Source organism: Semicossyphus pulcher, unplaced genomic scaffold (assembly GCF_022749685.1).
Source record: "Semicossyphus pulcher isolate SPU_LCO1_2020_fin unplaced genomic scaffold, fSemPul1.0.p SCAF_25, whole genome shotgun sequence".
NCBI classification, from domain to species: Eukaryota; Metazoa; Chordata; class Actinopteri; order Labriformes; family Labridae; genus Semicossyphus; species Semicossyphus pulcher.
The window spans coordinates 5,588,904-5,598,913 of NW_027211699.1; the positions used below are offsets into that span (position 1 = coordinate 5,588,904).

Here is a 10,010-nt window from a genome sequence, read left to right on the forward strand (position 1 = left end):
TATTTTTTCAGTAGTCATTAGGAATTTACATCCTGCATAAAAATGTAATTCTAAAAACACTTTTCAAAAGGACATCAAAAATTGCTGAAGTGTAAAAAAAATGAGTCTGTTCCTCATCAGGGTAGCCAAGAGTTCTCAGTTTTTTCAACGATTCCTCAAAGGAGAGTGTCAATCCTGCTGCTTGGGTCTCCACCAAGCGAGTCTCCGAGGTCAAACAGCTGGTCGAGGTTGACGGTGGAGGTACAGAGGAAGTCATTGCGGCTTTGTTCCTCCTCTTCTGGCCAGGGGCTCTCGAGGAAGGCTGTGGCGAGGAATGTCTCCTCGTCAAAGTCTGACACGTCATTATTCCTTTGGGTCTCCACCAACACGTGGATGTCCGCTGTCCCTGCTGGGGCTTCAACTGGTGAGATGTGGGTCCCCCGCACTGTCAGGTCCTCCTCTTTCATGATGGGGCTCAGGGGTTCTCCTCCGTCCAAACTGAGCTCCCCGCTGAGGGCCGAGTCCAGCAGGGCATCCCAGTCAAAGTCCCCCTTAAGAGGTCCGATCTCCTTTGGTTCGTCTGCAGAAACTAGAGGCGAGCTGGAGCGTCGTGGGGCTTTGGCACCATTTCTGGAGCCGTGCGGCTGTTTCCTCTTGTGCCCACTTCTTCCCCTGACCACGGGCCAGGAACCCAGCATGGTCCCTTCAGCCAGATGAGGATCCCAGTTCTGGTCGGCGCCAGTTGCCTCTTCGAACTCCTTGAGGATTCGCTGGGACTCTGGGTTGATGTACAGGCCGCTCATAGCTCCTGTGGGGCTGCAGGGGACTCTGGACTGGGGTTGGAGGTTGATCCTGAGCCTGTTCTGCAGAGCCGGGTTGATCTGGACTGGGGGCATTCGCCTCTTCTTATAGGCGCCGCTCAGGAGACGCTCAGCGTACTGCGGGTCGATCTTCCAGAAACCACCCTTTCCTGGCTCGTCCTTCTGCCGTGGCACCTTGATGAAGCACTTGTTGAGTGATAGGTTGTGTCGGATGGAGTTCTGTAAACAGAGACGCATATTTTCACAATGCTCGCAGACTGACTTGATTAAACTTTTTGTGGATGCAGACTTTAAGGATTTGGTCATATTTTGGAAAATATGCTCATTAGATTTCTTGCTGAGGGTAAGACAAGAAAAGTGATACCATTCCTACGTCTGTTCGTATATGAAGCTTCAGCAAGCAGCTGGTTAGCTTAACACAAATACAGGAAATGGGACAGATCAGCTAGCTTGGCTCTGTCCAAAGGTAACAAAAAATGTTACTCCTGCTGCAAGGCTAGTTGGTGGATTAATAATTTATATTGGGCTGCAGACTTTGTATATAATACCTCAACAATACTACTTGCTGACGTGGCCATTGAAAGCACAACAGTGCACACAATAACAGTTGCATTTTAAAGTTAAAGGACGGCTACTCATAGCAGCTGTAATAGAAGCTGTATTTACTTCTTGGATTTTCGCCATAGGGGTACTTTCTTTCGCTGCCAGCTAACACTGCTAACAGCCTCGAAGTTAGCACCATCAAAGGAGCTACTGAAGCATGTCTCAGGTGGTCTCCTGTTCCCACTAACTGTATCTCTTTACCTCTCTCAGCCTCCACTCAAATGGTTGCAAAAACAATCAGATTGTATAGAAGCCTATGAGAAAATGGGCCTACTTCTCACTCGACCTCGGTAAACCTTATCTAACTAGTTTAAGGTCTCAATCGCTATTTTTAAGACCCATTCAGTACAGCTTGATGTCCATTGTGTAAATGATGGTCTCATTTGGAGTGAGATAGACAATAAAGAAGGGTATGCTTTAGGGCTTGACTACTTGGTGATTGACACGTCGCTACCCGGGCGACCTGAAAAATGTCCTGTGAAGCGTTCGGTTGTTCTAAGAGATGCTCTGAGGAGTCGGCTGTACAGTTTGTTTTAAGCCTGTTTTTTGGTAGCTAAAATTAGCATCCTGAATAGTGACCATGAATTATGGTAGCATCTTGCTAACGAAGCTAAAGCTAGCATATGCTAACCCCTTGCTTCTCTCCAGCTCCACCCACTAAATTTGTTACTTCTGGCTCATAAAAAAGAAAAAAGATCACAACGACCATAACTCGAGGCTTCACAATGGTAGTCCAAAAACTACTTGGTGACGTCACGTGGCTACTTCCAATTCTAGTAAACAACTTTTCGATATAACAGCTGAATGAAGGATTTTAGAGAGGTCATGATCGGTCAGAGTGTGTTAATATCTTGGCAAAGGTGGAACTTTGGATCTGACTATGATTGTGACATTTCCAGGCAACCAGCTGATAATCCAGGAAGTCGCTGCCCTCGACCAAGAAAGAAGTCCCAGTAAAACCTCAAAATGTTCAGTGTGTTACAAACAGACAGAGTCAGGCTAGCTGTTTCCATCTGTTTCCATTCTTTATGCTAAGCTAGGCTAAGCAGCTTTATATTTACTTTACAGACACCGATGTTCTCTAACTGTAGACCATTCATTTACAAGGAATCCTTTTTGGGACTCGCATCACTTTAATGCTCTGTGCTTTCGTCCAACTTCACATCCCCCTCCAGTGAAGTCTAAATAGAGCGGTAACCCGATGACCTTTGTTAAATATTATCTGCCCCATGCACTGCCTTACAATAACAAAATGCACCGAAACGTCTGAGCCACGTCTGAGGAACAGGGGAGTACAGCTAACAGCTTCATCAATCATTTATCCGGGAAAATTAAACTTTTTCTTGAAAATTCCTGCCTTTCCGAGCAGGAATCTACCGCCTCTCCATCAGCAGGAAAACCAGTGAGGTATGGAGCCTTAGAGTACCAGAAGGGAAGTATAGAAACTAGTAACTAATAAAGAAAAAAATTATATTTTATTTGTTTATTTATGTCCATTTATTTTTCTTATTCGTTACAGGGCGCATCAACTGGTGTTGGGCGGTTCTACTTCCTGCTTGTTTTCCACATTTATTTTTTCTTCCTTTACAGATTTTGTTCTTGGCCCTCCTTTAACTCCACAGTGAGATTTTTGTGTGAACAAAAAATAAAAAATATGGTGGTTGAATCGCTGGAGTTAGTTAATTAAATACTCTTACAGCAGAGTCATACTTCTGTGGAGAGTGGCAGCAGGCCCAGGACTCTCAGTGTGTTGGATTTTTCTGGACTCTTGCTCCCAGCTGTGATTTGACCCGGTGAAGAGAGCAACAACTCATGTTCAAACAGTGGGAAGTGTGTTGGAAATGAGGCATCCTTTTGTGAGAGTGTATTGTGTACTGTGTGTGAGGTCATTTGTCTGTGTGTGTGTGTGGTCCTTTACCTGCCAGGTGGGATCCGCGTGCCGGTAGAAGCAGAAGTTGTCAGTGATCCACTTGTAGATGCAGGACAGCGTTATCTTGCTCTTCTTGCTGGCCTGCATGGCCATGCAGATGAGCGTCGCGTACGAGTAGGGCGGCTTGATGTGCGCGTTCGTCTTGTAGTCCACCTCATCGGGGCAGTGACCGTGAGCCACGATACCCGGGAGAGTCTGCATCCTGCTGTACGCCGCCGCTGTGGGCTTCCCCGGGGTCAGGGGCATGCCCATGGAGGCGGGGTCCCCGGCCAGTGGAGAGGCCGGGGCGTCGGAGCCCAGCGGCTGGTGTCCGAACAGGTGCGGCTGGTGGTGAGCCTGCTGCGGCACGTTGGCACCGAGGATGGAGAACTCCTGCAGCCACTGCAGGCTGGTGAGGCTGTCGTCCAGGTTGACGGAGCTGCAGCAGCTGCTGGTGCTGCTGATGGCGCTGTCCCGCTCCTCAGCCTGGGCAGCGGCGGTCACCACCTCCTCCTCCAGCCCCACCGAGCCTTCAGGCCACGGGTCGGCACAGCTCAGAGACAGCATTGCTCTCTCTCCAACACCTCTCTCCTTTGTCACCCAGCTTCTTCTCCGTCTCCTCCTCCCCCTGCCACCACCTGACGGGACAGAAAATATACACCCAGCGTCAGTGAAGTGCGAGACTGCAGGACAATGACGGCCCTATTTGAAAACAGAGCCTCTGTGTGCGTAAAGATCTCCAATGGCCATTTAAATTCTGTGGCAAGTCTGTCACGTAGATTTGATGAGACAGTGTGGAAGCTAAAACTAAAACATAATCTGAACATCTTTAAACTCCGGCCTCGCTGAGCAGCAATCCTTTCTCTCTCCGTCTTAGAACTTTCCCGAAAGACTCAGCTGCGCACTTGACGCTCTGCGCAGAAGAGCGCACGTAGAGGCACCTGCAGACCTATAACCCAGTCAAACTTATTACATAGTTAAAGACTAATTAAAGGTTTAAAAACGACTCTATCAGATTTCGTTTTTAAAATGTGCATGGAATATATTCTGTCGACTTCGGGAAAATTGGCACATTTAAGACTTTTCATGCGTAAAAAATATGCGCAAATATTTGTGTTCGGACACAAAGAATCTGGGTTCTATTTAGAAAAAATCATCAAAGTGCGGACTTTTTAACATATTAAACAACTTCCTTTTAAGTGTAGTGCAATATTTGGTTAATTAAGTAATTAATTTGTTTGTTAAAGGTTGAATAAACTTTTCAGAATTGAGCTGTTTTTGCGTCACACTGACCCGGACATTTACGGCCTTCTGAAGCAGTGACCATCAGGTGTAAAGGATACATGATTTAAAGTTTAAAAACTCACCCTCTGTCTGCTGTAACGTCGAGCAGAGAGACCCTTTCAATCCCAATCTTGCAGCACGTATCGATGGTTCAGCCTGAGCCTGCTTGGAGCGCACCTGTCCTCAGCTTGAGGGTGAAATAGAGAAAAAGAGAGATTCCTTTGGATGCAGTGTTTGGCGCTGTGCTGGGCGCTTCTTCTCCTCCTCCGTGGAGGTCTTTATAACGGGTGTCAGCGGGCTGCAGGATCCGCCGGGGAGGCAGTTTAATACCTGGTTGCAGGAGGTTTGTCCAGCAACCATAGAAACGGTACACCCCCCTTGTAAACAGCTTCCCGCTCCTCCATTGGCCCGCTCGTTTCTATAGCGCTTCATTTTTAATCACCCTCACGTCAACTGGGGCTGCTGCAGTGTGGGTTCTCAAACTGAGGCCCGGGGACACACCGGGGGTCCTCCATGGACTCTGAGCAAACAAAGGATTACTCTAATTCTACAGTAATTAAATTCTATTTATGATTCATTTTAGGAAAGAAAAGATTGTGCTGTTTAATTTTAGTATTTTACACATATAGTAATGAAAGTTAAATGTCAAACTGAAACATTTAGATGCTTTTTTTTATGATCTTTTGTTTGTTTATCATTCTTTATTAGTATTTGCATTTGCATCATGTCGTTTCAGTGTTTATTAGTTGTATTTTAAGCTAGTTTACCTTCACATGCACCTTGTGATGTTGTTAGAAAAGGTGCTGCAAAGATTATGCATTGATGGAAAGTTTGGTGCAATCACTAAAGAACTACTCAGGTACAATTACACGTATTTAACTTCATTTTAAGCTACTGTATAATTCTGTTTAACCACATTTCACACCAGGTAAATGTGGGATGTCTGCGCTGTAATTATAGAAAATGTTTGTTACACGATACCTTTAAGATTTAATAAAATACAACCCTTACTTAAAGTCTGATTAAAGGGAAGAACCGTGTTTGTTTAACTTTCAGGAAACTTCTGCGTCATGTAGGGGAGAGTGTCAACAAGTATCATTCCTCCAACAAGTTGTTGTAACTATCCCCAACATGTTTCTATTTTTTCAAAGATTATTTTTTTGTCTTTTGTCTTTACTTGGAACAGCTGAAGAGAGACCAGAAATGTGGGGAGTCGAGAGAGATGACATGCACCAAATGATCAGCAGACCAGGAGTCTAACCTGCGATCAGCGCGTCGAGGACTGTAGCCTTTGTGCAGGGGGGCGCCTGCTCTACCAACTGAGCTAAACCAGCATGTTTTTATTGAATGAAAACATCCATCCATCCCTATATCTATAGCTCTCATCATGTTCAGGGTTGCGGGGAGGCTGGAGCCTATCCCAGACGAGGTTACACCCTGAACTGATCGCCTGGGCTGACACATAGAGACAGACAACCTTTCACGCTCACACCTACGGGCAATCAATGAACCTGAGCAGCATGTCTTTGGTTCATGTCAGAAAGATCCCCTACGTCCGAGCTGGGACTTGAATGAGGAACCTTCTAGTTGTGAGGCGACGGTGCTAACCACCGCCCAAGATACATTTCACCAAAAATCGAAAGATAGAACTTTTCTCCATTTGCCCGCCATTAAGTCTGATGACCTCTCAGAAAGATCTGGTGACCCTTTTGGAGGGTCACAGGCCCTAGTTTGGGAACAACTTGGCTTAACTGTAAGTAAAGTAGTCGACAATAGAAGAAAGTCTGTTCTGGCATCTTCTGATTATATCAAATCAGTAACAAACTCAAGTTGGACCCAGTGTTTGGACATGTAGGTGTGTGTGTGTGTGTGCAGGAATGTACAGAGAGAAAGAGAAAGGCAAAACAAAAAGGTTCAGCCCCTTGGACGTTGCATTAGCGTGGCTCAGTGGTTTCCTGAGGCGCCTCACAAAGACGACTGTAAAGCAATAAAAAGGCTTCCTCATCTGCAGCCCTGACGCCTCTTCATGGAGTCCTGTGTGTGTCTGACAACCGCTGCTTTCAGAGGGTCACACACTCCACTGTTTCTGTGACAGATACTGCTCTGATGGAGGCGAGCAGAGGTATAGAACAAAGGAGACTTTACCTACAATACTCTGATGGGTGAGGTCTTATTCTGAGGTGTGTGTCATCCATGAAAGAAGCACTCACGTACGCTGTCGGAAAATTTGGGTGTGGGGGAGCTGATCTCTTTAAATCAATTAAAAATGAGATTGAATGTGTTGGAAGAAGACAAGCAACAAGGTCAGGATCAGGCCCTTGTTTCTGATCAGCCACAACATCGTCCTGTCAGTAACCTCTCATTGTTCGAGCCCTGAAGGGTCAGCGCTCCAGACCAGAACAACTCCTTCATGTTCATGTGAGAGCCTTCAGGCGGCCTCCCACCTCCAACGCCGGCTCTATCACGTCACATTCAGCCGGGGTCAGAGGTCACAGTGGGAGCAGCCAACCACAGTAACCTCACAGAAAGCAGGCAGAACTCAGAACTCACAGGGGTTAAAGAGTAGGAAATTGACTGATCCATGCAGACCTGAAGACAACTTTCCACTTCCTTTGTAGCTCCCTCTCTCTTTCTTTCCTTCCTTTGCTTGTCTTCTTTCAGGGAGGTTGTGTTGCTCTGTTTCCTCTTCTTGACACCTGAGGTTGCTCAATGTCCTCCTGAATACACGCTCTGCAAATGTATTCATTAATGTATCAGAAAACTTGTCATATCGAGTCTAACTGTTTATATTTCTTCTCCTTCAACAGGATTTCTTTGAGAACAAGTGGAAGCGTGGATCTAGCTGTGATCCTTGTTCTTGGACAGATGGGGGCGCCACGTACCATTTAATTATAGGAACAGACAAAGGAGTGTTAGTTACACTCCGAATGTTGGAATTAAAACAGGTGCATTCAAATGTACAATTTGGGCTAGGAATATCTTCTGGCTGTGATGCAGAGGTGCTCATCACCACGCCACCCTGCAGCGCTGCAGGATATACTCGTTTCAGTACATCAATTCCACCCTCCGCCTTGCTGCTGTCCCATTCTAGCTTCAACTCATTTTCAATTAATTAAAGAAATTAATATTACAGTAGAGAAGAGTAGTAACCAATTAGCTCACCTTTCATTCTTCTTCAGCCCTGGCTTCAATCCCAGCTGTCATTAGACGAGGGGCGGGGTACACTCTGGACTGTTCGCCAGTCAATCACAGGACTGACACATAGAGACAGATAACATTTCACGCTCATACCTACAGGCAATTTAGAGTCACCAACCTAACGAGCATGTGAGGCGGTGAGGCGACAGCGCTTACCAATGCAATATAATATCACTGATGCAGTCCTCTTGCTTTATCATAGCAGTTCAATTCGACTGAGTACAACTGAATTTATACTGTAATCTTTTATTATTTTACCTCACACCCCATTCTCGCTTTTTACACTACAGGTACATGCCAGGTCTCTCAAATTGCACCCAAGCTTCCCTCACTTGCGTCTTAGTCCCTCTCACCGAGGATGCATGGAGACACCCGAGGAAACCAGGAAATATCAATTAAGAGACTTGGGCTGTGCCCTATAATCACCTGCCTCCCTCCTTTGCGCCGGTCATAATTACTACAGCCACTAGAGGCCACTTGCGCGTCTCCAGCGCCGTCCTCTCTTCAAATATGGTCAAAAATACCAACGTGCAGACCTTAAAGAGATTAAAGATTAGAGGGAAGCAAAATAAGACTCATTTTTTCTATATGAATATGTTTATTGGTCTTTAAAAAAAGAAGTCTATAAACAAAGAGTTACAAGAAAATAAAGGAGATGATCGTTACCTGGTTGTCAACAGCCAGGTAAATGAACGTAGTAACAACCTTATATGGATGTTCAAACATTGGATTCAGTTAACCCCTCTTCCAGAAAGCTTCATAGAGTCATAGGTAAACTCTTTGTGTTTGTATTGCACCCTTGAGCAGTGTAACGGTCCTAAATAACAAACAACTGTAGTTGTTCCTGTACACCACTTACTGTATCTGCTGTCTTGTTAATGGCTAAGGCACTCTCTGGAGAAACATTTGTTTACTAGTTGCTCTTACTTCAAAGTAAAAAGCTGCGAATACGTGGCACACATTTTACAGAACAGTAACATTCAACCGCACCGCGTGGACCCCCCCTGCACTCGAAGCCTGTTCATATCACCAGAATAAACGATCAATGAGTGGATAAACGATCGAAGATATTTGGAGTTAAGCGTCGTGTACATGGTACAAAAGGCATAACATGTTCACATTGTTCCATAAAAACAGCAGTTCATAATCAGTGACACAACATTCATAAATCATTTACAAAATAGAAGACGAACAGGCCGACTAACATTTGTGTTTCAGACAGAATAACAGTTTAACAGTATAGTACCATAAGTTAACAGTAGTGTAAAAATGCCCTACACCTAGATGCTGATATTGATGATTATTTGCAGCCATGTCAATGCAAGTATGAGGTCCACGTCTCTGCTGATAAATTACAATAAGCTGGATGTTTGCTTCCATTACTGCAGCGTCTCCTGTGGCATATGAAGCAGTTTGAAGAGATTGCATTGTAACATGAGGATGAATTTCAGTATAAAATCCACATATTGTTCGACGAGTGTACACGAGCGGTCCAGCAGAGGGAGCCCTCACCCCAGTTATCTGCAGCCATGACAAGGCATTTGCATAGCTTATCTCTACTTCCCTTATGGGATGATCTTTATACATTTAGGCATGAACAGTGCATGTGGAGAATGCATTCAAAGCACCTTGATAGCTTCACTGAGGATAAAGTAATGTTATTAGGTACAGTATGCGGCCATGACTATCATACAGTATATGTACATGTAAATATGTAAAATCAAGTTATAGGCAAAAAGTCGGCACTACAGTGAGGATGGAAGATGGAAGAGGTCAACTTCAAGTAACATTTCATTAAAGGACAAATATTATTTATGAGTCAAACAGAGGTCGGTTATAAATTCTGCATCCCTGGTTTATATTTTAAACCTTTCTTGTATTGCGAGATATATAGATGAAGTAGTAGATGATGAAAAGATCAAATCACCATATTCACACGGCGGCCATTTTCCTCTAACATCACGCTAAGGATAGGAAGCTAAAATGCTGGTTTGTCATACGTCAGTGTTCCAGTGTGTCAGCCGTATAAATGTAAGATATCCGACAATCATTATCATTTAATGGTTTCACAGTTGAAACTGGAAGACAATAAATAGTGAATTTCCAGAGAAGCATCGACATCGGGCGATATTTCAAAGTAAGCAGCATTTTTGATAAATTATAGCCACCTTTAAACAACAGCCAACAAAGTTCATCGCTAAATTTTCATTAGCAAG

The 10,010-nt window shown here is 44.7% G+C and overlaps 1 protein-coding gene across 1 annotated transcript; it reads right to left on the minus strand.

Annotated features, from left to right (window-relative positions):
• Positions 1-155: 155 nt before the first annotated feature.
• Positions 156-3,879, minus strand: foxj1a (forkhead box J1a). Its single transcript, XM_069676383.1, has 2 exons — positions 3,322-3,879; positions 156-1,019 (listed from the first exon to the last, which is right to left on the minus strand). Exons 1-2 carry the CDS (start codon positions 3,877-3,879, stop codon positions 156-158), a joined length of 1,422 nt encoding a protein of 473 aa, XP_069532484.1.
• Between the last annotated feature and the right edge of the window lie 6,131 nt (positions 3,880-10,010).

What these genes read in the sequence shown, in the direction of transcription:
- foxj1a (XM_069676383.1), bottom strand. Translation starts at nt 3,879, where the DNA reads ATGCTGTCTCTGAGCTGTGCCGACCCGTGGCCTGAAGGCTCGGTGGGG. An exon ending in ACGCGGATCCCACCTGGCAG is followed by an intron (nt 1,020 to 3,321) that starts GTAAAGGACCAC and finishes CTCTGTTTACAG; the next exon opens with AACTCCATCCGACACAACCT.